The sequence below is a fragment of the Falco naumanni genome, chromosome 4 (assembly GCF_017639655.2).
Source record: "Falco naumanni isolate bFalNau1 chromosome 4, bFalNau1.pat, whole genome shotgun sequence".
Classification (NCBI taxonomy): domain Eukaryota; kingdom Metazoa; phylum Chordata; class Aves; order Falconiformes; family Falconidae; genus Falco; species Falco naumanni.
The window spans coordinates 12,094,637-12,122,609 of NC_054057.1; the positions used below are offsets into that span (position 1 = coordinate 12,094,637).

Consider the following 27,973-nt stretch of genomic DNA (forward strand, 5'->3'; position numbering starts at 1 on the left):
ATCTAGACTTCTATTTGAAGTTGAGGCAGGGCCAGCTGGTCAGTCTCATGCTCCTAGCTATGAGTTAGCAGCTGAGAAAAAGGAAATAATACAGTGGAACATACTCAGTATTTTCCAGATGCAGCCATGTTCTACGAAACATGTAGATCAATAATTTTGTAAACTTCTGTGCAGTGTCTTTGGTTTATCCAGTATCGCCTTATAGATCCTATAGACAATACTTTTGTGGCATATTGCAAATTCGGTAATGTCTGTCAAAAGCAGGGATCACCTCTTATTATCTCTTCATCTGGTCTGTTTTTTTTTTTTTCATAGACAATGTAATAGGGGATCCTCACCTTGTATGTTGTTTCAGGATGGTTTTTGTATGAAGGTGGTATTGAAAACTGTATTCCTGATTGGCGTTGAGTTGTGATACTTGATTTTGTTTGCACATTTGAAAAATTACTGCTTTCATTATCCTACTTGCTTTACAGAACATGTTCAGAACACAAATGAATGTTTTCTAAGTTGCCATAGCTTTGTTTAATTATAAATTTTTCCTTCTGAGACTTGCAGGGCCTGCTATACAGCTACGTTTTTCCTTACTGAAGTGGTGAGGACAGCAGTAACAGCTCTGACATTTATAATTGGAGGGTTTGTGTACATAAAATAATCTGGCATAGTAGTTACTAGAATTGTTTTTTCCAGTAGCTCCTGCATATTGACAATGTAAAATCTGTAAGTTTATTAACACTACTACAGCATTTTTCTTCAAAAGCGGTGCTTTACAGAATTTATTTTTCTTTCAGGGAATCAGTTTCCTCCTATTGCAGCTCAGGATCTTCAGTTTGTTTTGAAGGCTGGATACCTGGAAAAACGCAGAAAAGGTAAGTCTCAACAATCTTTATGAAAATAGTGCATATTTTGTATCTGGGAAGTCCATGTGTCAGTATTTGATATTATACACGCAGATGACTTTATACAGGAGCGATAGGTAAAATTAAATAGAAGCCGAAATGTTGAAGCATTGCTATGCAAAAGAAGCACAGCACATAATTGCTCCTGTAGTATGAAAAGAAAATCTTATTTCTTTATTGACTAACAAAATCATGCTATGAAAGTCCACTGTCAGCCATAATTCAGAGACTTTCAGATATTTTTGAAGAAAACATTAGGAACGTATGTAAAAGTACCATATGTTGACTTCATGTTTCACTGAGCATCAAGATTTATTTTCCTTCAAGAGGCCAAATATTGATCTCAGCTTTGGTTCAGTCAATATTTACCTTGATTCAATAAATCTTACATTGTCACTTTAATACCCACTTAATGCTGCAATAACTCTAGGAAATATTTAGGAAGTTGTTCATTATTTCCTTATATTTAATGTTACACATGACTTCTCTCCGTATATGATTTCAAATTCTCATTTCTTTTCTTACCACCAATTTTTATTCTTTTATTTCTAATTTCATTCCCAGTGCTATACATTTCTCTTCTTCATATCCCGATTTTCTTTCATTTCCTTAGCACCTTTCCTACCTCTTCCTCCCTCTTACCTCACCCATGAAAAGAAGTAACATATTTGTGTTTAATAATGACATAAAGTGATATAACACAAATTATATTAATTGCAGATCACAGTTTTCTTGGCTTTGAATGGCAGAAACGTTGGTGTGCTATCAGTAAGACGGTCTTCTATTATTATGGAAGTGACAAAGGTAATTATAATAATGATGATAAACTATAAAAATAATCTTTTAATGCACAAAAGAATATAAAAGCTTTAGTGGAATTGGAAACTGAATCTAAGGTAATTTTAAGAAAATAGGTGAAAATTTCAAGAGGTCAGTTTGTTCTTAAACAGTGCTGTGAATTCTAAAAATGAGTAAATATTCTTCAGAATCTGTAAGTGATGTGCTCATTTTCTAAAGCAGGGAAACTGAGCAAAAAGATTAAGTTATTTGTAAAGCTACTTTGTGTGCCAATAACAGCGAGAGCTATTTGGTTTGATAGTATGCTGGTAGTTGATTTACTGGACAGAAAATATTTTTTCTGTCCAAATAGAATTTTAATTTTAAAACACCCTCTAGCAATTATACCTTCCAAATTCTTTAAGTATGGTTCTATCCAGGAAAATTTTAGTTCCGAAACTGCATAGTAGAGCTCTGTGTTTCTTTCTAAATAGCTTATGTTTTGAAAAAGCTAGAAAGACGTAATATATTTAATTAAAAGCTAGTCATGGAGACTGAAGCCAGCTTCTGAAGGTGACTTTTAACTTTTAATAGCCAGTTTAAAGAGAAGCTGGCATAAACGTTGGGATATCGCTTTGAATTTTTAAAATTGACAGTCAAATAAAATATCCTTTAAATTGTGTGCCAAGTGTATTTGATGTTTAAGGGTAAAACAAATGATATAAAGATACATCTGAGCAACTTTAGAAAGTGTAATTATGTCTCCCCCCACCCCCAAATACTTATTTCTGGGCAGACTTTACATTGAAGGTTTTTTTCCCTTCTGCTTATGTTTGGGTGACTTTACTTGAGGTTAGTGCAGGTGGTTATTTTGTGTTGTTTTATTCAAAGACTAATTTAATTTGATGCAGTTTCTTTCATTCCTCAATTTGCTGACCTATTTAAACTCATTCTTTCTTTAATTCCAAAGAAATAAGGGTCTAATTCTAAGTCCAGTTTTCATATTGCTACAGTTTCCCATGATAGTTCCTGTTTCCAGACTATTGTTAGCTTATCTGCTAAATGTTCCCTTTTCTTCTTTACTCTTTCTTTGGGATTTACAGATTGATTAAGCTTCAAAAACATAAACAATCTTCATTGAAAAATTTTGCGGAGGTGTGACTTAACACTGATTTGTCAGTAATGATTTATGTCTTTATCTGGAAAAGTATCGTGTGCTGTTTGTTTTTATATAGTTATATGTTACCTAGTATTTAAAAAATGGCAAATATTTTAATCAGTTTTGCTAGTTCTTAAAGATTGTTATGAGTTTTTAAATCTTTGTCTTTTCCTCTGGTAGTTTTTGGAGGAAGAAAAGAAAAAGCTTGATATTTTTTACTCTTTTTTTTTTTTTTTTTTCTCCTTTATGTCTATGCTAATCATTATTTATGCTTTCTAGCATATGGTTTTTGGATTAAGGCAGGAAATTGCCCACCTGCCCTTTCCCACCCTTTTTTTTTTTTCTTTTTTTTTTCTTTTCTTTCTTTTGAAACAACCTGACTATCAAGGCTGTGTTGTAAGTTCTAATACCAGTGCTGAAAGTTGATACATGGAAACTTGTTCCCTAGCACTTGGCAGGTTGGTGTCATGTTAGGAATTGCCTGTGATATACTGTGGGATCTCTTTTCTTTATGGATCTATACACAGATGCTTTGGCTTATATATTTATAGGTTTTGTAGGCTGCAGATTTTTTGGGGGAGATCTTCCTAACTGTAACCTAATGTGGGAGAGGCACACAGTCCATGGGAATTGTGTGGGCTGGACTCCAAACAGTAGCTCGTGGAGGAAGCAAAAAAATCAGATGGACGAATTTCTGCCCTACTTCCATGTGACTGGTGCTGTTAGTGTAGAAAAACTCCTGCAGCATGGTGGAATCGTTTCGTCTTGCAGATCTGAGATGACCAACAGTCATTCCAGAAGCTGCCATTGAAGAAGAAAGCCTTTTTCTAGACTGATCGGAGGTACTTTCTTCAGCCCTCTGATGCCATAATACATAAAGTTGCCTGTTCCAGTGCAGAAGCCAGTTGCCATCGCTGCGTGGAAACTAGATTCTGGCGACTGCTGTAGGTCCATGGCAAACTAGTTTGCTGCTGAAACCGGTGGTTGTGAATGTATGTGCTGGTGTTTATCACGCTGTTTAACTGCAGGCTGCATGTCAGCACGGACGATTTGTGCGATGAGACAGTCCTGAGGAGACGTGGCATTTAGTCACTGGAAGAACCTGAAACTGTTTTCACTCCCACTGTTGCAGCCAGCAGTGGTGCCTGCTGTAGTGTGCTGTTGTGTTGGGGCCCTTCTTCTTTTGCTGTGACCCTTGATGCTGATAACTTGGACCACATGGAAAATCAGTATGTGTTCTTCCAGCCTGCAGGACGGTGGTGAAGTGTGCATTTGCGTGGCTTTGTGCAAATTGCTGCCAACTCCTGAACTGCAGGGATGGCATCTGTCTAAATGATGCCGGTCTGCCCTGGCCTGTGCAGTGTCTGCAGATGTTTTGTATCAGCTGGGCCCTGAGTTCTAACAGGTTCCAGGGCTGATTCACACAACAGGAAAATTCCCCCTCGTTGACGTGAGCCTGGTTTGAAGAGAGATGAGGATTCAGTATGTGCTCAGTCCTGCTGCCCACGTCACTTTTAACGGGTAATGTAGTGCTCGTGCCTGTGTATTGCGGGATGTAAGGCAGAGAGGCAGCAGGAGTTTCTGGGTCCTGCTTGGCTTGTTTTGTGTTGTGTATATGTTTAAAACTGGACACCTTGGTGAATAATCCGTGAAGGTTTTTTTGTGTCTTGCGCAGTGTCTATTCTGTTGGCCAGGGTTTGATTTTCATGCTTAAGTATCAGTGTAAATGTAACTGAGTGCTAAATGTGAGGCTATAGGATGCCTTTTTATTAGGTTGTGTAGGTTTGTTGTTTCCAAAACACTTTTAATTCTTCTTTCTGCTTTTTACATGGGGAAAGCAAGAAGTGTGGAAGTGTTTAAAGTTCACAAAAACATGTAAGGAAAAGTTTCAGAATCATTTATTCAGACTGAATGATGAAAAATATGAGACCTAATCCAGGAGAATATAGTACAAGCTAAAGCCTGTAAAAATACAGTAAATGACTGTGTGTTTGTGAATGTGTGTGTGTTCATCTAAGAAACTACAAGCATTCTTTTAACAGTTGTGATGCCTGCAGGCTAATGATTGTCTTGTTTCCTCCTCTATTTTCTCATACACTTGGTGAGCATTGGATAGTGAAACAATGTTATTTATCCCTGCAATATAGACAGGTCTAAGTGAATCACCAACGTTTTTTCTTTCACCGATCGATGATATATGGAGTAGATGGAGGAACTTAAAGGTTTGACTTAATTATGTGTCAGAAATAGGTATCGCAGGAAGCACATGTGTATTTGTGCTTGTGCTGCAGTACCTGTTGCCAGCATGTGGCCCACAACATTGCAGAGAAGCATGTTCAAATGTCAGAGCTGGCTTGGATTTCCAGAAGCTTGCCTGGTCGTCCTTTTCAGTCTTTCCTTCCATAAACCTTTTCTAGACCTTCCCTTTTCTTTGCTTCCATGCAATTGCATCCTGACTTGGGCACCCTGTTTGCATATCATTTTTCTATATGATCTCTGGCAGTTCCTGTACTAAGGCAGCTAGGTGGTACGGCTAACCTTTCAGACCTCAAAGTGCATGTGAAGAAGGAAAGTTAATTTGTTGCTTTATAAATGAATGAATTAGTGGCTTCATTACTTCTTCCTCACCAGGCCACAATGTTATATGCCCTTCTGTCTCAGCAAACTGGAGAGATCAGCTAAATGTTTAGCAAGACAGTAATTGATAACATCATGGTAATTTTCCTCTCTGTTAATGGGCACTAAAAATTTATTTTCATTTTTATAACTTGAAAATGGTATCTGCCTGCCTGCCAGTAATGCGGTGTTGAAGAGGAGGATAATTTAGAGGCTTTTAGACAACTCTTGAGTGTTTTTTTTCCCAATTATTATTTTTTATTTTTAAAATGGATTTCTCTGAATAGTAAGATAGTGGTGGCCAGGCCAATGGATGGACTACATCTCTTTGTGCAAAAGAGAGGTTTTGTTTTATTTTGTGTCTTGGTTTTTTGAAGAACTTGGTGACTGAACAATATTAAGGGAGAGGGAAACCTAATTAGAGCTGTATTTGAAAATCTGTCCTAGTGACTTACCTACCAGGCTACTGGAATTTCTGCCACATGCTAAGGTTGCAAATTTCTCCTTCTAGGAGTGACGAAAGATATACAAACCCAATGGAAAGCTGTTGAAGTATCTTTTTGCTTTTAGCTGCAGACCTCCTTCTCTTAGTCTTCCTTCTCTGAACACCCACATAGGAAAGGCAAAAATCCTGGTTTAGTTCAGACTTCACTTTTGACAGAGTCCATAATTGAAATCTGCAGGAATTGTGAATGTTCAGCAGGACTTTGTTTTAGCAGGGTGATGGCAATCAAAGGCATCTATCTAATGAGTACTGAATCTTCTGCTATGAGAATGTTAAATTCAGACTTTGAGAGACACGCTTGCCATTAATAGTACGTTATTTAGAAAATAATGATTGAGCATAAGCAAACTGAATATAAACAACTGGTGCTCTAAATAAGGTGTTTCAATCATTGCTTCTATTCCTTCATTTTTTAAAATTTAGATTTCTCAGAGGACTAGATTAAAGGAAAGGGAAAAACAAAATGAGTTGTATTTCAGATCTGCTGTCTGAAAGGGAAGAACTCCTATTGACGTGTTTGGAAAGGACTGTTCCAAAAGCTGGAAAAAGAATTACCATTTTGGAGATACTGGCACTTACTATTTTTAGAAAGCTGACATCCTGCATATGGAAAAGTATGTGAAACTACATTTTAGCATGAAGGCTTGTAAACCATAAGATCTTACAGGCTCCTAATTTCAAGATGGAGAGAGTTAAATTATAGATTAGAATAGTATCTATGAATACTTTATCGCTCTCTGAAATTTTTCTGTTTGCCTTTGTTCCTTTTGCCTTTCTCTGTAACTTCTTTCCTCTCTACTATCGAAGTCCTTTCTGTTCTTCAGAAAAAAATATGCACTAATTCTTTTTACATGTGCTAATAATATGGGCACATTGCCTTAGGCCTCAAATTTACAACCCAATCATTTCAAGACCCCATTGAAGGTTTACCCTTCTTTGTTTTAAAAGTTCCCATGGACTCAGTTACGCAAGGTTACTCAAAACCCTTTTTCTCTGCTTCCCTTGAGACTCTTTTTTTTCCCCCAATATAATATTTGCCCTGTTTCCGTTGTTAACAACATTTCACTATTTTTAGGATGAATGACCTTTATATGTAAGAAAAATGTTTGAAGTAGCTCTCAAATTTCATTCAGATCTGTTTTCTCTATTTTAAATATAGCCCCTCATATTTATTTCTCTCAAATATCTATGTACTAGTTTTGACTTCTTTTTTTGTTTAATACTTAGTGCCTGACTCCCCACTCTGTTATACTACCTTTTTACAATTCTGCATTCTTAATGCAAAGTGATCTACACAGACCCAGATATATTTTTCTGTTGTGTGTCTGATAGGAGAAGGGAACAGAAGGATGAGGAGATGAGAGCAAAGAAAAGAACAGTTTATTCTGAAATGAGGTTGGACTTAATTGTAGAACAACTTAAGCTTGATGATGATCATGATTTTTTTTTTTTGTTTGTTATGTTTTTACAAGGCTGATAGCATTATACTTTTTGCAATTCTGTTCTATGTTGTTCTGGGACAGCTTAAGGGTTTCCCATTGTTGAATTGCAAAGCCCTATCTTGAGAAAATAAGAGGCAGCAAGAATGTTAATTGTTCTTCAGAGAAGTATGTTCCATCCACATGTCTCTCCCTAGTTCCTCCTAAATATGCTGTTGTATTCCTGCCTAGGGCAAAACTCAGGTTCTGGTTTGAGGGTTCAAAATGAAAGTGAAATCTCTGTAATGTAGATGTGCTTCCTGAAGCTACTTCTAAGGCACCCGCCATAAAACCCAACTACATCTAATTTTAAGTATCCATTTAAAATACTTGTCTTTGAAATTTTTAAAACATCAAAAACTGTTTAACTCTCCCTAAAGCCAAGTCTCCAGAAAATAGTTCTGATATAAACAACATGACTCTGATTGTGGAAGCTGAGGCATTAACTTCACTGGGCAGCTTTAAATTGAAAGCCAGGTCTGTCTGCACGCATATGCAGCTGCATGCCTTTGCTGATAAATGAAGGTGAGATGATCATCAGGTCTGATTGATTACAAGATGGCCCTGTCTTCAAGCCTGCACCTGACTACTGTGCCTGGCCAAACAGCTACCGTGGGTCGTGGTTTGCTCCACGATGATCAAGTGATGGAGTTGGTCTCCAGTCCTACTTGGAAAGGTGTATTCTTCAAGAGCAACTGGGATTTGTAGACCTCCAGTGCTTGTCACCATCAGAGCATGCAGCTGAGCTATAGCTGACCTGTGTCCTGCCGTTCTGGATTTGTGGAGCTGTTTCTCAGGTCATACCAGGTCCTATCTCTGGCTTGCTGCCCCAGAGAGTGTGAATGCATATGGAGAGTCTTTCTATCAACTTCAGTGGGCTCTGGGTCAGGGCTGTGAAGTATCTCACGGTCTTAAAATTTCCTCATGGTCAACATTTTAAGCATGTGCGTAATGCTGCGCTGGACTTAGAGGTCCTTCACTGCACGGAGAATTAGAAGCAAAAGTAGCAATCCTATGACTAGTCTGTTGCTGTAAAGGTCAGTGAAAGGATTTAATACCAAAGGATATATGTATTTTTTGGTGGTGCATACAGGTGATTTTCGTTAGCACTGGAATAGCATGTTCAGAGAGGTAAGACAAAGACAATGTAAACAATGAAGCCATCAAATGCAATATGGATATTATGCACCGCATTCCCCTTCCAGTGCAAAGTACAGCATCCTTGTGTTTTCAATGTAATGCTCTTTGAAAGAATGAGTTCAGAGGTCATCTGACATTAGCTCTGATGAACTGTATTGCCATAAAAGGGATCATCCACGTCACAGAGAAGCAGGCTCAGAAAGAATCCAAGAGACTAAATTTGAATGCTTGCCTCATTTTTATCCTGACAAAATGTTTGTACCTTTTGGACATGGTGTTTGTTTATTCTGTCTGGTGTGCTCCTATATTCTTGGGTTTTGATAAACCTCCAGCATGGGATAGTGAGAATTTAATGTTTCACTTCTTTTCCCTGAGGTCACAAGTGAGGGAGCAATAACATTTCTAGGCAGAAATGAATTTCTTTAAAAGGGGACCTAGTTAACCTATTGCAAATTATTATTTCTAATAGCTGCCTTGGTGCAATTCCATGAGTTTTGCATCTGTGTGCTGTTTGATATAGGAGTGGAGGATTGAGCAAATATAAAATATTAGCACTGTATCATTAGTACTTAAGGCAAAATAAAACTTACTGTGGGGGAAGGGACTAGAAGAGAAAATAGGGCAGTGTGCTGGATTTTCTCATGTAATTGTGCTATTTGGTATTTACTTGCCCTGGGTGAGAGTTCATAAAAAAAGTGAAAGGGACAAAGAATTTGTGTCTATATGCATGTAAGATTACTAGCAAGGGTATTTGTATGGTGACTGCCCTTACATCCATTGATGTTCATGTTGCTGTCTTAGCCAATTTTCACCCTCTCAAAAGTGGAAAAAGGTTTCCTTTCCTATTAAATTTGCAGAAAGATGACAAAATTATGTTGAGATTTGTAGTTTTTTCTGTTTTGTCTACTGTAAAAGTTTTCTCCTTTGTTGACAGACATAAGCAATCGATGCTTGTATTTGCACCTAAGTTCTGTTCAGCAATACTTAAAGTAGTTTTGCTGCTGTGCTTGATGCTTATTGTTAATTGATTATTTTCTGTACTGTGGAGAAAAACTACACTTATGGCATTTTCCTTCATTTGCAACTGCACTTTTTTTCTTTGCCTGAGAAAATGTGACTGATGATGCCTATCTTTGCTTGAATGCTGCACTGTGATCTACAGAGATTGCAAAACTGAATTACTTTTACCAATTTGGTTTGTTTTTAAAGTTTTTAATATTCACCAAAACATGCCAGAGCACATAAAATTGGATGTAGGGTTTGGTCTGAAGAGCTCAGAAGGAGCACACAGGTGTTGCTTGCCCAATGTGCAGCATATTTAAACTCAGGCCTGTTCTAAGTGATACTTCTATAAACCAGACCTTTTGAAAAGTAGAATTGTCTTTAAAACAACCACATGGCTCTACATAATAAACTGTGGTAGGGTTCAGTACTTTTATTAGCTAACTAAATGTTTGCTGTGTTGAGAGAAATACTTTTGGAACACACACCTGAGTTTATAACAAAATTAATTCTGTATTTCTACCATGTGAAAAGGAGGCACAGCTGGGGGTGGGTAGCAGAATGTGAAAGGAACCTTTTCCAGTTGCTTGAAAAGGAGTTTGAAGTTTATTTTTTGAGTGAAGTGATTAGTTGAGGAGGGAGCTTTGCAAGTTCTGAGCTAGACAGGTTTTCCTATTGGTTTACTGAACCTGAAAGAGACACTGATTTATAGGAAACGTGTCTTGCAAGTTCCAGTTCTTGGCTTTCACTAGATACAAATGTCATAACATGCACTTCTTACTAAATAAGACCACCATCTGCAAGCGTACCCCTGTGGAATTCCTTAGGCATCCTACAGAAAAATGTACTTTTGTGTACATCTTCCTCTAAAAGAAAGCTTTATCTCCAGAAGCATCACTTAATCATTTTGCTAAAAACCTCCCTGTTCTTTGTAAAATTCATGAAATAGAAAACAAAATCTGAATAAACGATAACCTGCTGAGCCCCTGACGTTCACTGTTGTAAATGAAGCTCTAACTTTGTTTTTTATCTCCAACAGACAAACAACAGAAAGGTGAATTTGCCTTAGAGGGCTACACCATCAGAATGAATAATAGCCTTCGAAAGGATGCAAAGAAAGATTGCTGTTTTGAAATCTCCGCTCCTGATAAGCGCATTTATCAGGTTGGACTCTTTTTATGTTGACTTGAAATTAAATTGATAAAGCCGTTACAATTCCAGTTACTGAATTAACATTTCAGTAAAACAACTTTCACTGACATCTTAATGAAAAAAGGAAACCCTCGCTTGCTTATATCATATATTCATATATTAGGGAAAAAAATCTGATTTAAAATATGTATGTATGTCCTCAAATATTATCTTGTTGGACAAGAGCAAGGAAATCTATCATCTTTATCTACTGGTCATTTCAATGTTAGCATTTTAATAGCTATTGTATAGTATGTCTGTGATTTCTTGGATGAATTAAATAATACAAAAAAAAGTTGAAATTTATACCAGTGTTGAATACATATTGTATTGGTCATGGCTTTGGAAGGAAAATCTACGTAAAGGCACATATCAGCTTTGCAATTCAGAGATCTATCAGCTAGACATCAATATGGAATGTAAGTTTAATAAGTTTTAAATATCTGAGATTGCAGTTGAAAGCCAGTTAATTAAGCTGTCAGGTAGTGTGTTGGAGTCTGACAAGAACATTTTTAAGAAAACTGTACCCAGCAGTCTAAAGAAATTCATGGGTGTCTTCTAATTGTCAAGGGCAAATTTTGTTCGTCAGTTCTGGCTTTGACATTGATGAAGAGAAGCAGCTTTTTTCTGCACAGCTGCCAGCTGCTGATCAGAGTTTCAAATCCATCATCCTCTCCTTCAATTACGTAAATTTGTCAAAATTAGCTGTACATTATAAGAAGCATCCTTGCAAGAAAAGTACCATAAGACATGAAAAGAATTACTAATGTTTTTTTGAGGAAGTGATGAGAATGCTACAGTCCCTTTTTTTTATTGCTAATGAAATTGTAGTTGTGTTTTTGTCATTACTGCTAGTAGTTATTAATAAACATTTAACAGTTTACAGCCGCCACTCCCAAAGAAGCAGAGGAATGGGTACAGCAAGTCAAATTTGTGATTCAAGGTAAGTCGGCCCGTAAAGCAGTAGCCTTTATTGCCAATACTGCTTAGTGATGGTGATTCGGTCCATTAATGTATCTGTCACGTTTGTATATGTAATATTCTTACTTGTCCATGTTTTGAATAGCGAGTCCTGGTTTTCAGTCACGTTGTAGCTTTTATATGACCTTTCTCCTTTTGTAAGATTTCTGTTTTTCTCCAACAATAGTATTTAGCTTTAAAGTTTTCTCATATGAACATTGTAAGAAAATTAGCAGAATATACTGTAAGCACCAGGTTATAAAAGAATTGTGTTTTCATTTTGCATGAATTTCTGCTTAGGCATTCTTTTCTTGTAAATGTTAACTTTTTAAACTGCTGTTATGTAGATATGGAATCTAATACTATTCCTGAGGAGGAGGAGGAGGAATATGATGATGTTGGACAAGTGAACAGTGAACCAATAGATGATAGCATTTATGAAGAAGTTAAAGGTATTTTTGAAATTTTTTACTTCGTGACTTGTGATGGTTTTATCTTCTCTATTTCTAGTTAACTCTGAGTGGCTGAAAGTAAGTGTGTAAAGTAACCCGATGAATAAGATACTTCCACATTTCCAGTTCTGCTATGACATTGAAAAAAAAAAAAAAGTCTTCAACCAGGTCCAAGTGAGAACAATTCAGTTTTCTTTAGCAGGGGTATGAAAATATTGCACAATGTGTAAAAGCGGTCTCAGGGGACTTTGAGTTCATTAACATTCTCTGGTGTGCAATTTTTTTAAATTAAAAAATTGACTTGCCTTACAGCCTTTTCCACCAACTTGCCCACCATTTTTTTCTTTATTCATTTTGTCATTTGTATTAAGCAGAAGTTCACTATCACTCCATATGTTATCAGCTGCTGCCTAATACACGGTACTAATAATCCTGCAAGAAAGCAATGGTTTGGTTTGACGGGGCTCTGGAGATGAATTGTGAATAAAGCAACAGGAGTATTGACGTTCTTTTGTTTCATATCTTCCAGCATGATGTTGATTATACAGAAACTTTTACTTTCTGATGTGGTCAAATGATTATGCCTGTAGATGTCCAAGTGTATCTATCCGGTGGCAAAATGAAGTAAAAAGAGCTTGGCAAAAGCTCTTAGAGTTGATCATAGACATTCAAGTTTTAGGTGAAAGGTGGTCGGTTTGGGTTCTATTTTAAGAAGCTACGAAAAAAGTCAGAATTCAGTTGCCATTAGCTAAGAAACAGTGTTTTGAAGTGGTATGACAATTGATAATCACTTTGTATGTTCTGCACCTCTTGCTGTTTGGAGCAGTGCAATTGTCAGCAATATCTTGAGAGGAAATAGTCGTGTCATGTGATGCTGACTAACTTTCTGTATCTTTTATTAAAATTTCATTATAAATTAGAATTATTTTATGAATATTCTGACCATTGGAGAAAAGAACATTTTCTAGTGTGTCTTGGTTTTCATTTTAAGGTCATTTCCATGAACCAAGGGAGCAGAGGGCATGAGTGGCTGGTGAAACTGATTATTGTAGAATTGTAGCTGCGCTCAATTCTTTAAGCACCTTTTTTCTTTTTTTTCCATTGCTTTGAATTGTGCTTAGACTATATCAGCACAGAATACATGTTCTGCTGAAATGGGGTGTTGTGTGTCATGCATGCTCAAAAACTCTTCTGCAGGGAATATAAAAGCTCCATTACAGGGCTTAATCTTAACAGCTAGAGGATACAGCCAAACCTTGCTCCAGTGCTTGTTGGATGCTGAGGCTCTTATAGGTGGTGATCTTGGATGCTTGCTTATGCTTTTGTTAAAGAAGCTCTAGCTGTATCCTGCGGTAAATTACTCTTTCCTGAACTTATCTTTTACCTGTTCATTTGAATCTCAAACAATAAGTAGATCTGGAGCAATAACACGTACAATGTTGGTAGAGGGACAGTAGTTAGTATATGCTTTGAGTTCTTTGCTTCAAGCTCTGTCTTCAGAGAATTGCTGCCTTGGTATGATTCTGCACGAATTTAGAGTATTTTCACTTAGATCCCATTTTTATGTCTTTTTTAGGAACTGTTGTCTCCTAATGTAGCTAATAAATCTGAAATGTAACAGAACAGCTGTTACAAAGAAAGGATAGTTCTTCTGTTATTCAAGAAATATAGTTTCAATTTTTAGTTAAATTAATTTCTTTCACCATGATCTTGGAATGGTGCTTCATTTTCATGTTACCAAGTAGGGATTATCTTTATCTCATGCTTTCTCCATCTTGTCTGTTACTGTCTGTTGTAAACTTTTCAGAAAGGACCATCTTACCTTGTGCAGTGGAGCTCTTAATTTTGTCTGTGATGTGTTGGCATAACTAAGCAAAAATAAAGCATAAATTTGCGATAGATTTTAGGTGATTAAAGTGTCTGTTTCTCTTCCATAAATGTGCTTTAATAGTAATTTGCTTAAATGGAATTAGAAACTTATGGCTTTGATGCCTTAGAGCAGTCCTCCTTTCTTAATCCGTAGCATATTGGAGTGTTAGGTGAAATGCTAGTTGACAAACCTTGCAGGAGCAGGCCTAATTTGGTTCTTGTATAGCTGTTCATCTAAACTGGATGGTAAAAGGGCATACTCCAGTTTGGTCTCATCTGCTTTAATTAGGCCTGATTGGTTGCATTTAACTCCAGTTGGCTGTCCTTTCTATTTTCCCAGTTAAGTGAATTACTCTTTCTTCCTTTCATGATCAAAGGGTGGAGCATCATTATCCTTGCTGTTATCTGACTTAATAATATAGAACAAATAAGGAATTCTGAATGCCAGTTAAGAGAACAGAAAAAGAGAGTTACTTGTACAGCCACAAAGCTATGTTAAACTCTGGAATGCAGAAAGCAATTATATTTAGATCACTGTGAAGAGGGAGAAGAAATTAATTCTAACTTTGTTTTTATTCTCAAAGCATCTTCATGTTAGAGGCTTCTGATCCTCTGTTTCTGCAGATGCACTAGCTTTATACATATTGAATTTCAGGTACACAGCTCATTGTATCTTGTTATTATTTATTTGGCTATAATTTTCAATTTCTTTTGCATTTCTGTGGTTCTGTGGTGTTTTTTATATCAACGTTTCAGAAACAAATGAAACCAGTTCATGATGCAGTCCATTTGGTAATATTTGGTTTGGTATTTGAATAAAGAGTGTTTGAATTAAAAAAAAAGGATATGGAAATTTTTGGACACTTTTGAAAACTAGGATTTTTTGAGAACTGTTGCAGTAATCAGGACTGACTGATGCTATATTCTCCAGCTATCTCATTGCTTAGCTATTTTTTTTTTCCACTAACTTGTGGCAGGAGACAGCGTAGATGAATTTTCCAGGCAGGAATTGGATAGCTTCAAACCAGTATTCAGAATGGTCACAGTCTATTAGCCTATTAAAAGCACAGATTTCAGTGGCATTCAATTTGTCTGCTGGCAGGAGGAGTGCGTTAATAGTTGGAGGGGGTACAAAGAGAGGTGGGAAAACTAATCTTTTGATCTGTTAAGTCACTTTCTTCTTTAATAGCATGTACATATTCCTATTTACCATAGAAGCATCATTTTCCTGGTTTTCAGTATTAGCCAGTGTTTTACTGTGGTTATTCAAGTAGAGTAAAAAATGCCAGAACTGCCAAAGATTTCCCAACTTTTAAAACCTTCCTTGCAAGATTGTTCAGGAAGAGAAACCTTTATACTGTCTTCAACAAACAAAGCTTTTGTCTCTTTGTTTTTTAATAAAAGCACGGAGGAAAACTTTGTTAAGCAAAATGAAAAATATTGTAAAGGCAGGCCCCTTTTTGCTTAATCAGATATTTATTTTCTGCCTTGGTACACATTATATAATTTGCAGTCCGCAGCTGGATATGTTAAGGTGTGACATAAAATAACTTGTAAAACTGTAGTATTAAATAACTGTGTATGTAGAACTACCTAGATGCATAGTGTTTCTAGCTTAGTGGTGTTTTAAGCAGAAGACTTGTCCTTGTCACAAGAGTGAACACTTGTGGCTTTAAAGATGATGCCATCTGTTACAGCCCTTGACTGATTTTTTTTTTTTCCTTCTTCTTTTATTAAGTCAGGGTTTGAGACACAATTTTTAAGGGCCTTCAGTATGATCTTCTGTGGTTTCACATCTGTATGGAGCACATACCCAAAACTGCAATGCTAACTACTGCCTGTCACCTTGATCCTTTCTACAACCTCAACAGTTTGTGTACTGTCTACAACACTCCCGTACAACAGGAGGAAGGAGGTGTTAATCCGAGCTAACATACTTATCTTAATTTTCACTCTTGTGTTATCTTTTTTTCTTTGTTCTCTTTCTGCTCACAAACTTGCATTCTAGCGGTAGTGTCCACGGTGTACAGTATAGTTGCCATGAAAATGCTTCCAAAGGTAAGGTCTGATTCTTACTTTGGTGGTGCTTTTTTGGTGCACGGAGATGATAAAATGCCCTTAAAGAATGGGTAAGGTTGGATCTCTTCTCAGCCTGTCCATAACACAGAGAACTTCTGGGTGAGCAGGAGGGAAGGATGGTGGAATTCAGTGTTATGGTGATCTCTGGTCAGGGGAACTGGTGTGGAGAATTGACCTAGCCAAGAACTCACTCGAATCAGTTCTTGGTTTACTAAGTAGATTAAACCTGAGGGTTGATTCAATCTCAGATTGGGACATGGGTCACGGGAATGGGAAGCTTGCTTTTGTTTTGATTCCTGCTTTCAGTCCTCTACCAAACAGTTTGGTCAAGCCCAGGTATCTGGCCGATAATTCTGTTTTGCAGTGTACTGGAAGCAGAGCTAGGGAAACTGTAACTGAAACAAAGCTCAGGAAAAGGTAAATGGCTTATTTTATGCAGTAGCAAGCGTGCCATGCAAAGAAATGCTTTTAAATTTGTTTACTCAGTTTAAACAAAGTCTTTTAAATAGTTTTACAATTATATTGATATTTCAGAGCTTATTTCTGACATTGAGTGTTGAGGTAGGAAATGATCATCCTGTCTCTATCTGATGGTTGTCTCTTTAAGCAGCTTTGTCGCTTTCTAACCTCTGCAGTTAAGCAGCATAACTTAATATCCTCCTCGTCTCCTCTTGCTACTGGGTTGCTTGAGCTCTGAAGAAGCAAACTTGTTTTTTGATGATGTACTCTTTTCATGAGCATGGAGGGAGGAAAAAAACGGATGTGACCTCATTTACCTGTTCTTGGGAAGAAGGATGTTATGATTATGTAGTAGAGCTTGAGTGTAAGTTTGATCTGTCACTCACAAACACCACAGCAAATATTTGTGTTCTCAAAATGTGTCAGATGTATTGACTTCTTGGCACTAGAAGTGAAGATTTCACAGCACTGTGTTAATGAAAATGCCTTTTCAGGACACCTTTGCTTATTTTAGAGTTTTCAATATGTCACAGTCGGGGTCTGTGGGCGCAACAAAGCATTTGGTGTCAAGCAGTCCCAGTTGTGAATTACAGCTGTATCATCAAGTTTCTAAAACCAGTAAGCTAAAATGAAGAAACTGTTAATTGGTCGTTGTAAACCTGAGCAGTAGGTTTAAGTCAGCAGAGACGGGGGTGGTTATGGAATCTGAGACGTTACCTATGATCATTGCTGTTAAGTCAGCATATCATGTATCCTGGTATATTGTCCAAATTCCTCCCAGCATCTGTTGTTTGCTTCAAGTAGTTATGGAATTCTTTACTTCTGGTGCACAGAAGTTCTATATAATGCTGGTGTGCCATCAACTTTTTTGTTGTTGGTTTTTTTTTCCCCACAGAAAGAATTCTAAATGCTTTTAATTTGTAAATGCAGTGATTTCAAAATATAAAGTGTAAGTAGGGAAGTAGGGTCTAGAGTATTTGAAGCTGAAAAGACTGGATGTAACATAAACATTTTTGAGGGCAGTACTAAAGATGAGTTTCCAAAATAATTGCTGAAAGTGTTTCAAATAATTTCAATTAAAACATCTTTAAGGTTCAAGAACACAGCAAGGGATTTTTTTTCCTTTTAAAGCATTGAACATTCTTCAAAACCATTTTTTCAAAGATTGGATCTCAGTGTTGTTAAGAAATTAATATTTTTCACTTGTTTAGCCATTGTGTTATTTTGGAATATGGAGTATTTTTGGTCATATCTTGCTCATAGGTAGAGTACCAGAATAAGGAGAAGGGGGCGCTATGGGACTTACTCAGTTTGCTTTAAATAAAAAATAATTCAAATAATACAAGAGCAGTGAAAAGCAAATGTAAGCTACATTTTGGTGTCAGGGAATAGTAAAGATTTTTTTTTGCTGTCCAAAATGTGTGATTTTGTTTTCTTGATCACTGGGATTTGGGGTCTGCTAAGTGTCTTTGACTACAGGCCAGACATGGAAATAATTGAAAAACAATCTCTTTCAACTGTATATTGCTACATCCCAACTGCTATGATGAAATGGAGCTGTGTCTGAATTCTCTGTTACTCTGCGTTTTGAGGCAGTATGCTTATGGGATTTATATATACTTTGGAGCATCCTTCAGCTAGTACTAAATGCTCTCGAGACGTGAGTTATGAATTCAGACAACTTTTTGTATTTAAAGGCATTGCATCCAGAAGGTGGTTAGGAACTTGATACTTGGACCTCAGCTTTTGTTTGCCACAAGGGATTGGGCTTTAATTTCAATTAATGCAATCCTACAGCTAAAGAGGGAACCTTTTCTTTCTGTTGACGTTAGGTATCAGTGATGGAAGAGGAGGTAAGTTTCTGCTGTAGCTGGAAAGAATGAGATGTCCATTGAGTGGGAAGTGGTAAATCTTCAGGAGGAAAAATTAGGTTCATAGGCTCTTCAGTGTTTCTTGTGAAGTTAATATAAAGTGGTGGCCTGTGAACATCAGGTGGCCCATAGCTGTCAGGAAGCCTACTGTCTATGATGCAGTTCAACCCCTGCTCCCCAGTCACATACTCATTCAAAAATGTGCAAGCAAGGAGGACAATAAAAATTAATAATAACTAAGTATTCATATTTAGTCTGATTTGCGTGAATATATTCGCTGATTGGACTTGGAGTGGGATTGTCTGCTGAGAAATAGTCGTAGAAGAGTATTCTTTAGTAATGCACTTCTGCTGCAGCAAATTTGGTCATCCATGAGATTCAAAGCAGTTGAAAAAAATTACAATATTTACAGTAAATGGAAAATGTGTGCTATTAAGTTTAGGTATTTATTCTCCTCTCTTTGAACTGCTTGCAAGACTTCATCGTTTTCAGATGTTTTGAATGTCATAGTTTTCATAGAGTTTACAAGTGGAGAAAATAGGAGTGGCTTTCCCGAATTTCTGGTCAACTGTTACAACAAACTGAAAGAGTTCATGTTGGAAAGGCTGTGTTTATCAAAGTTTTGGATTAGCAAAGGCTGAATTTTGTTTCTGTATTTCAGAGAGCAAAAAATAACAAAAATACCCTAAAGCCCAGTCAGACAAAAACCCCCCAAGAAACCAAATAAACCCCCCAATAAAGAAGGAATAGATTTTTTAAGTCTGCATCGTCCATTGGCATTTTGAAGCTTACTTGCTTAAAATTAGAAGACATAATTTAATAGCTAAACAGGAAGTATTTTCAAATAATGCATTTTTATGTTTAAAGAACTCTTTCAAAAACTAATTAGCACTCAACTCATTGAAAGAGAATTTACTTATTGAAATAAGAAATATCTTACTGCAAGTACTGATCAGTCATTTTTGTACTATTTTCTGTGCCACCAGCACTAAACAACGTTTGACACTATTGATTTGTAAAACCAGTCTGATGTGAACAGTATGTGACAGAAGTTGTTTGTTATTAAGAGATAGAATCCTGTCTCAGAAAGGCTTGTCATCCTGGTGAGACAAAATCGCACAAAGTAATTTTACTTGTATCATAGTTTTTTCAGTGTTGACTCTTGCTGACAGCTGGCTTCATGTTAAATGTGAACAAAGCTTTGTTTATGCATGCATGTCTTCAATGGGTTATGGACCCAAAGTTCGTTCTCTTGAAAGCAAAGTAGTTTTCTTTGGTAGCACTGTTTTTATCTAATTAAGAAGCAGTGCAATAATTCTAATGCAAAACATTCAGAAGAAATGTCTTGGTATGTGAGATAGTTTATTAACCATAAATGTGAGGAATTGCTGTGGTTTAGCAAGTTCAAAGCAAAATGTCAATTGTATTATGTATATTTATGAAAATAGAAATGTTGGGCTTGCTCTACTGCTTGGCTATAACAGTGATGAATACTATATAGATAGATCAAGGAACCTTTACTTTTTGAATTTGTGACAAATGACTGCATATCAGGCTATTAAAACCGTTAGGTAGAGGTTTTTTAAGAAACAAGAGCAACCAGAGGTTACATGGTGCCTCAGGCTATCGCTTCTCAACTTTTCTGGTTTCCACAAGGTAGCTATTAAAGAACCATATTTTATACAACTGGATTCTCAAATAAGACCCAACAAGGTGGGCTTTAAAGGCCGAATTAATCACTCTGTTACTGTGGATACGAATTCCTTATTTGAATTTTTCAGCCTTTAGAAACACATCAGTGTAAATCCTTCTGTATATGTCTTTTCCTCTCAGTGTGCTTTTTATCAGCTACTCACTTTCCTACCCACTGTCATCAAAAATGGAGAAATTAGCCAAGCAAAACACTTGGCTTCATGAATTTTGCTGGCCATATGCATGTGTACCTGATTTGCTTGCGTGTTAGTGTACTGTGTTTGCAATGGATGTTATGTTTAGTTTACACACATACAAGGAAGGCAACACAGGAGAAGATGCCTCTTTCCTTGTCTTTACTGCTGCTCCCGGGACTGGCTTAGGGGTCTTTGAAAGAAGCAGGTTATTTGCTTCTAAAAAAAGAAAACGGTCAGCAGGGTACAGCTCCTGGACCCCACAGTGGACCAGGCAGGGAGGGCAAGATGCAGCAGTCTGCTGTGCCCTAGAGCAGAGAGAGGGATGCTCCAGGGGACTGCAGGGTGCACGTACACAGCTCAGCTTCAGCAGTGAACGGAGGAGCGTTTTCTTAAGAAGCCAGAAGAGACCGAGCAAAGTGTTGTGTTGTGTTTTGTTTTGTTTTGGCAAGCCAGTGAGACATGGATTAGACAGCAAGGTGGGAGGAAAATTTTCTCATCCAGATAGGGGATGGTTGGCGCAAGAGCTGTTTAGTTTCAGTAATTTTTTTGAATACTTTTTCCTAGCAGATCTTGATTTTTCTCTACCTTGAGTTTGTGTTCTAATGGAAAATAGCTTAAGATCTTGGGAACTTTCCATATCCTTAAGGAAGAGGTTCCAGTACTTCCATCTTTGGTTTGTGGAAGGGTTTTGTCTTAGCAGGCTGTAACAATTATTCTGTCCTTGGATCTTGAAGACAACTGCGAGTAAAACTGGGAATTAAAGGAAGGAATTGCATTTTCATAACAAAGCAGAGTCTACAGGAAAACCCGTGGATCCTAGCATGAGGGTCATCCTTCCATTGTTCCAAAAGAAATTAACTGAAGTTATACTTGCCTCCGTGCCCGTTTCATATTTATTTCCTTAAGTAGTAAGGCATCTCCATTACTAAATGTTGAACAGTGGTTTCAGATAATTCAGTAAACAAAAGTTCAAGATGGATATGATTTTGTCATAATCTCCATATGGGTCATAAGACCCAATTTCTGGTTAAACCGCCTAGCTCAGGCCTCCGAATGGTGGCCCTTACAGCCTAACTGGGACTGTGTTGCGTCTCTGGCCTGAGAGCTGGGTAATCCAAAGTATCAGCTGTGAGAGAATTCAAGTAATCTGGGACTCTGGGGCCCCTGGGTTTTTCTGGGATCCAGCCGCATGCCAATCCCACAGTAACATGGTGAGCTGCCTGGGGTGCAGTTGTCATCTCCTGCTTATGAACTACTTCCAGATCCCTGCTGCCCTACCTCGTCTGCCTGGGGTGCATCGTGGTACGTGGCATGCAGGGCTAGTAAGGTCTGACATCCAGAGCTGCTGGTCCCATTCTGGACCTAAGGTATGAGAATGGGGGAATGGGGCAGCGTTTGTAGAAATGAATGTGGGAACATTACCCAAAATGTGGTACGTGGAAAGAGTTTGTATTGGAGCTATAATTTTCTGCTTATTTCTGATTTAACGTGATTTTTGTTTACTAGTGAATCGTTACAAGAATATTTTTACAATTTATTTCGCCCTTTAAGCTGGAGAAAAGATTGAGCGTAGTTGACATAATTCGATTTGATGCATGGGCCATAAACAGTGAAAAGAGGCAGTGGGGTGGGTATGTTACTTTTCATGAAAATACCCAAAGGGTGAAAACTGCTGAATTTTTTTTTGTCAATGTGCAGTTAATGATCAACGCAGAGAATGCAAAAATGTCTTGGTAGGACATTTGTAAAGGAGTTAAGAGAAGCATCTGGGAGCCAGACTTTTCTTGTGGAAACATGCCAACGACTGTATTGTGTTTCCTTTTACTGAAGTGAGCTATGCTGAAAAGCCTTGTCTTCTGTCTCTTTTTTGAGTAAGTTAATTTCTAGAATCAGACTATAAATTTGAATACTTTAGCCCTGCAGATTATTAAAGGATATTATGTGGTTTAAATAAGATGCTTTCTTTATGAATTCTATGTATGTAAATATTATGTCAAGTCACGTTTGTCACAATTAGCGATATGTAGTTTTCAGAAATGGCTTTTAAATTTAAATCTTGCTGCTGATCAACAAGTATGAGAAACTTTACTTGACACTTTTTCTAGCTATCATATAAATTTAAGCTTGAGAAATATAACCCCTGTACATAGTTGTCAAATAACACTGTAGTACAGAGTTATACAGTGTAGATCAGTTAATTGAATATTTGATTGCTAGATGTATTTACATAGAGAACTATTTATATTTTCTATGTAGATTTTAATAGCCACCACATTTATTTTAGCAAAACATTTTAATAATAAGGTTTATAAAATGTCATGTTGAACACTTAAACTATTTACATAACTAAGAGCTGTTACGGGTTGAGAGAACAAACAAATTTATTTTAGTTACAGTGAGTTCACATAAATCCTTATTATGTTTATATGTAAAGAATGCACTTCTGTGCATGCCACACGTATTTAGGCAAGCAGTCTGTAGCACAAATTCCTGTGAACCTACAATAAAACCATGGAATCAGCTTTAAAATTGTTTGTTTTGTCTGTTAGAACTACTAATTTTCATTCTGTCCATGAATTGCAACTACTTTTTTGGGAGGGTGAGGGGAGACAGAGGAGGGAGCATTTTTCGTTAAGCAGCTTAATAATTAGATGAGCATGTAGAAACATTAAACCCCAGAAGCTTTCCTTTACATTGTTGAGGCCTGTTAAGAGGAATATTTAAAAATATTTTATTCTTTCCTTAAGTGTTTGAGTATGGTTGTAGGTAAGATGCCTGTTGCCTCCATTTTGTATGCCAAATTTGAAGATTTAGGAACATTTTTAGAAGTGGAGCCAAAATTGTGCTTTTGTTGGAAGCTAACGTGAAACTTTACCTTCAGAGATGCTTCTGTTCAGGTGTGGAAGTTGTTATCTAATCTCTTGATCAAAAAGTATAGGTAACATTTAAATAAGTGCCAATCAAACTTAAGGAATTTGTAAAGAGCTGGATTCTGAAGTCACTTACAAGATTTTCACCTTGTTTGATGGCTCATCAAATAATTTTTTGTTTTCTGAGTTTAATATATTCTGACTCGTTTATTTAGCATATAGGATTAGACAATTCTGAGAGACCTGATTTCTGAAAACGAATCTCTGAAACAGTGATTTTAATTGTAAATACAAAATGTCTGTGAATATAAATATGGGAGAAGAATGAATGAGTTTCTGGAAGTGGATCTCCCTGTGATTTCTTTTAATTCTTCATTATAATTATTGTGTGCATATCCATGATTGAACTTGTTTGTGATGACCTTTATCTTTTCTCTTGAGAAGAATTACTATTACCACGTCTTTCTTCATGAGAAAATAAAAAGGTCAGTGCAAACCCCATCTCTTATTTCTATGCAGTGCATATTGCACTTCGGCATATTTGTATTGAATTTTATTAATAATACTTAGATCCAAAGCATTATTTCCAAATAAATTTTAGTATTCCAAAATAGAAATTCTAAATGGTCTTTCCCAGTATGTACTTACGCTTTTCCGGCCTTTTTTTACCTCCTCTCCTCCCAAGCTTGCTATTGGTGTGACCAAGATTTTACATACTTCTATTTTTTCTAATCCTGTCAGACTAGCTAATTGTTTTCCTCCTTTAATGTTAATTTGATAACCTGTTAATTCTTTTGCATCTGTGTTTGTCTAAGAAGAAAAAGAGAATGTAGAGAATGTAAAGTTGTTGCTTTTTTTAAATTTTTTAATCGGAGGTTTTAAATTATTGTTTGGAAGACTAGTGCTAGGAACGTTGATGCAGCTGTCACTCAGAACATGACTGAGGATTGCTTCTTTGCAAGGAGAGCTTCTTAGCAAGGAGTGCTCTAAATCTGAATATATTCATAACTAAAACCAGGAATTGCCTTGTACCGCTGTGGATTGTTCAGTTGTCCTAACGAAAATGTTCTGTTCTGTCATTCAGGTGACTGAGCATGGTTTTCCTCCCATTGTGATACTTTGCTCTTAAAGCCAGAAGGGCCTTGTGAAGGCCTGGAAGCAGCACCTTTCACACTAGCAACGTCTGTGTTTGGTAAATGAACAAAATTAATCTTTGTGTGAGTTGGCTGTGACTGCAGAATGGGGCAAGGGCAGGAAAGCAAGATTACTGGGACACTTGGTTCTGGGGAAAGGAAAGAAAAAGAGGAAAGGTGCTAACATATTTGGGTCCTAAGAAGTAGGAAAGGCAAATATGAAAAGCATGCTCCTACATTTCCTGAAAACTTGGTGAAATTATGCCCGGTAGAGTGAAAAGATCCACTTTGGGAAAACTGTGGACAACCTTGCCAGCAATGCTCGATTCTCTGTCTTGTGTGAGGGTAACTGTTTTTCCTCCAAGGACAGAGCTGTGTTCTTTGATCACTTAGTCTTCATACTTCCTGCCCTAAAACATTATAAAAAATGCTTTCTGCTAGAAAAATATTTTAGTGCTTGTTTTTTCCAGTAAACTTGTGAGAAGTCACATAGTATCTTCCTGCTTTTAAAAACAGGGATTTTTCATCCATTGCCCAGGTATGGTTCATGTGGATGTACAATAATATAGGAGAAACGCAGCGTCTTCTTCACAGATGTATTTAGAAAGAAATTTTTTTCTCAAACAGTTCTCCAGACTTGCTCATTTCTGTCTACTACTTCACTTGGTTATTACTCTTCATAGCAATAGTTATATGATCCAAACAACATTCTTCTGCACAAGACTAGAAAATTGCAGCCTTGAAGTGTGTTTTGTATTTGTTCCTAGTGAGACTGGGATGTTTTTGGTTTACTTTACTCTTTAGTTTAGCAAATGCTGTAACTCCAAAATAGGAAGGGAATGTTATATCTGGTTTTTGGTTTTGATTAAGCCAAACCATAACATATGCTTAGATTCACTGGGTGGTGTCACAGGAAGGTTGCTTTAAGAGAGAATTTTTATTCTGCAGAAAACAGCTAAGTGACTTTCCAGGACTCCAATATCACTTCCTCTCCTTCTCACCTCCTTTTCCTACAGCATTGATCCTGAGTTAATTTATGACAATATCTACTAATCTCTTCTGTGAGGATGAGGTGGTAACTTTTACAAGGTCTTCTCAATAGGAGACAGTGCTTCACTTTTAGCTGAGATGGCTGGTTTGATTATTCAGATTGTGTACACAATTGGGAGTATCGGTGGTGCACAGTAGCGCCTTTTCAAGATACAAGGAGTGCGACTGAGAGGAAAAAAAAAAAGTGCAGGATTTCTCAAGGAATCCAGGAAACCTCACATCTGGAGACTTGGCAATATGTGGACAAAACTGAGTCATTTGAGCTAATCCTGTTCTGTAAAGTCATTAGCTTCAGCTGTCTCATACGTGAACTGTTAAAATGCACAGACCCTTATAAACTGCTGCTGAACAGCTTAGCATGGAGTACCAAAAGAAGCCAAATGCTGTTTCCTAGAAACTTGATCTAACTTTCAGAGTTAGAGCAGGGTGTTGGACTAAGCAATTTCCACTGGTCCCTTCTATCTTAAAGTATTTCTGATTCTAGCTTTTCCACTTTCTACAGCCAGTCCTATTTATTTGAGGCCATTGGGAGGTCAGTACAGTCAGAGTGGTGCGTATACTCAACTTCATTTACGCTAGAATTTAAATAATGTTTGTTTTCAAAAGCTCCTTAGAACTTGTGCAAAAAGTGTTAGTTGAAGGTCCCATCCAGTTTAGCTGGTAGTATATTTGAATGAAACCTTTTACCTGGGTCTTGGAATCAGACTTGGATCATGTGTGTTGAAAGGAGTTGGGGCTAGGAGTTGACATGGGCTGTTCTCAACTAAAATTAAAGTGTTAATATTGTTCATTAAAATGTATCTTTATATCATTCATAGCCTGCATATCTCTTTCTGTGTTCTGTTGGAATACAATTCTGTATTACTTGTTTCCCATCGTATTTCTGAGGACAGTGGTGACTGTTTATTCAGATGCAGCTGCTGCTTCTGCTCATATTTTGATGTCATCTCATCTGTAATACCAGGTTTAGCTTGTCTGGATGACATGTTTCTGTCTCTGTCTCTTCTGCTTGTTGTGGAAATTGTTTTTTTCACTCAAGCTTGTCATGCAGGAATAAGACTTTTCTGTTTGAGATGTTGGGTGGGAGCTAGCTTGACCCGTGGAAGCAGGAATGAAATAAGAATTGTCATATGCCTATGTGGGATTAGGTCAATTCATAAAATTATAAATCTGGGAGAGAAAAGGTCTTGACTCTTTCCACAGCAAGCATTTATTCACACTTAAAAGTTCTTGTTTACTTTTGAACAGAGTCATTCTTTGGTAGCAAAAAAAACAGTGTGAAGGAGTGAAGCTTTTGTATCTTTTACTTTTTCTTGCGCAAAACAGTATAGACCCGTGACGTTAAGTGTCAGTAGAGGAGTTCTTGTACACACCTTTTTGTCTGCATGCGTCTGTCATCTCTGCTGAGTACAAAGTAAAGATGCTGTGATATATTTTTAAATTGACTGTTTAATAATACAAGTATTTTTGTGGGGGTCTGTCTTACAAGACTTGTTTGTATGCTTATAACCTTCTGACACCACAGTGAAATTTCAAATGAAAATATATTGATGTGCATTACAAGCGTGTGATTGCTTGTATCATTATGCACTGCAGTATTTTTTATCTAAACTGATCAAAACATCTTCCAATGATTTTTCTAACAATATGTGATTGGAATAACAACTTCACATGTTGTAGAGTTCCATGCTGCAGCCCGAAAGGCATATAAATACAAGCTGCTTATTTGCAAGAAGCTTCCAGATTTGCAATATGATTGCTATGGAAACCACACAATGAAAACCTTATAACCATCTGTGTTGTTTGGTAGATTTTGCTGCATAGCTGAGCTGTTTTTGTTTACTGTTATTCAAGTGTTGAATAGAATATGTTAACCCACAACCTGGGATTATCTAAGAATAAACTAGTATTGTGCAGTGACACTGTGTCAGAGACTAGAAGACAGTAGAATACCAATTAATAATGGCATTAAATTAGAGTCTAATGTAAAAAGATGGTTAAATAGTGTATTAGTAGAGGAAACTGCTAAGTTTATTCATATTTATCATGGAGATGCTACATTCCATTGAAGGAATGCACTGTTCAAGCCAAAGGCTTATCTGTTTTATACTCAAGTAGTCTGATTCCCCAACCCCTCCTCCCCACCTCCCTTTAAGAAAAAGAAATTGAAAGGAAAAAAAAATCAATGGATTAATGTAAAAAAACTCAGCTAGTGTAGAATTCATTGTTTACTTCTTATACTGTATGGATGGTAGAATCATGTATGATCAGGTGATTTTTTTGTTGTTTTTTCTTCAGACTGCAAATTAAATAAATTATTTTCAACAGCTTTCATGAACTAACTGAAAAAACCCATAACAAATATAGCTAGTTCCTCGGTGCATTGTCACCACAAGAATTCTGTAAGGTTGGGGTTTTTTTGCCATTAGAGTCTCTGAGTACCAGCAGAGTATGGAACATAACCTGTATCTCAAGGGTTCTTTGGATTTACAGCTCTAGAAGTGTTCACTGGTTTGATTAGTGATGATTAGTCTCATTTTGACATAGTGAGAAGGTGGAAAAGAGTATTTTCTC

At 36.9% G+C, this 27,973-nt stretch overlaps 1 protein-coding gene across 2 annotated transcripts in view; it reads left to right on the forward strand.

The window, feature by feature from the left end:
- SKAP2 (src kinase associated phosphoprotein 2) overlaps nucleotides 1–27,973 on the forward strand; it is a 116,891-nt gene that overhangs the window by 69,088 nt on the left and 19,830 nt on the right. For both annotated transcript variants that reach the window (XM_040589317.1, XM_040589318.1), the window contains 5 exons: nucleotides 792–869; nucleotides 1,620–1,703; nucleotides 10,616–10,740; nucleotides 11,647–11,710; nucleotides 12,075–12,179. In XM_040589317.1, coding sequence (XP_040445251.1) covers nucleotides 792–869; nucleotides 1,620–1,703; nucleotides 10,616–10,740; nucleotides 11,647–11,710; nucleotides 12,075–12,179 — 456 coding nt within the window. The remainder of the gene's footprint in view (nucleotides 1–791; nucleotides 870–1,619; nucleotides 1,704–10,615; nucleotides 10,741–11,646; nucleotides 11,711–12,074; nucleotides 12,180–27,973) is intronic.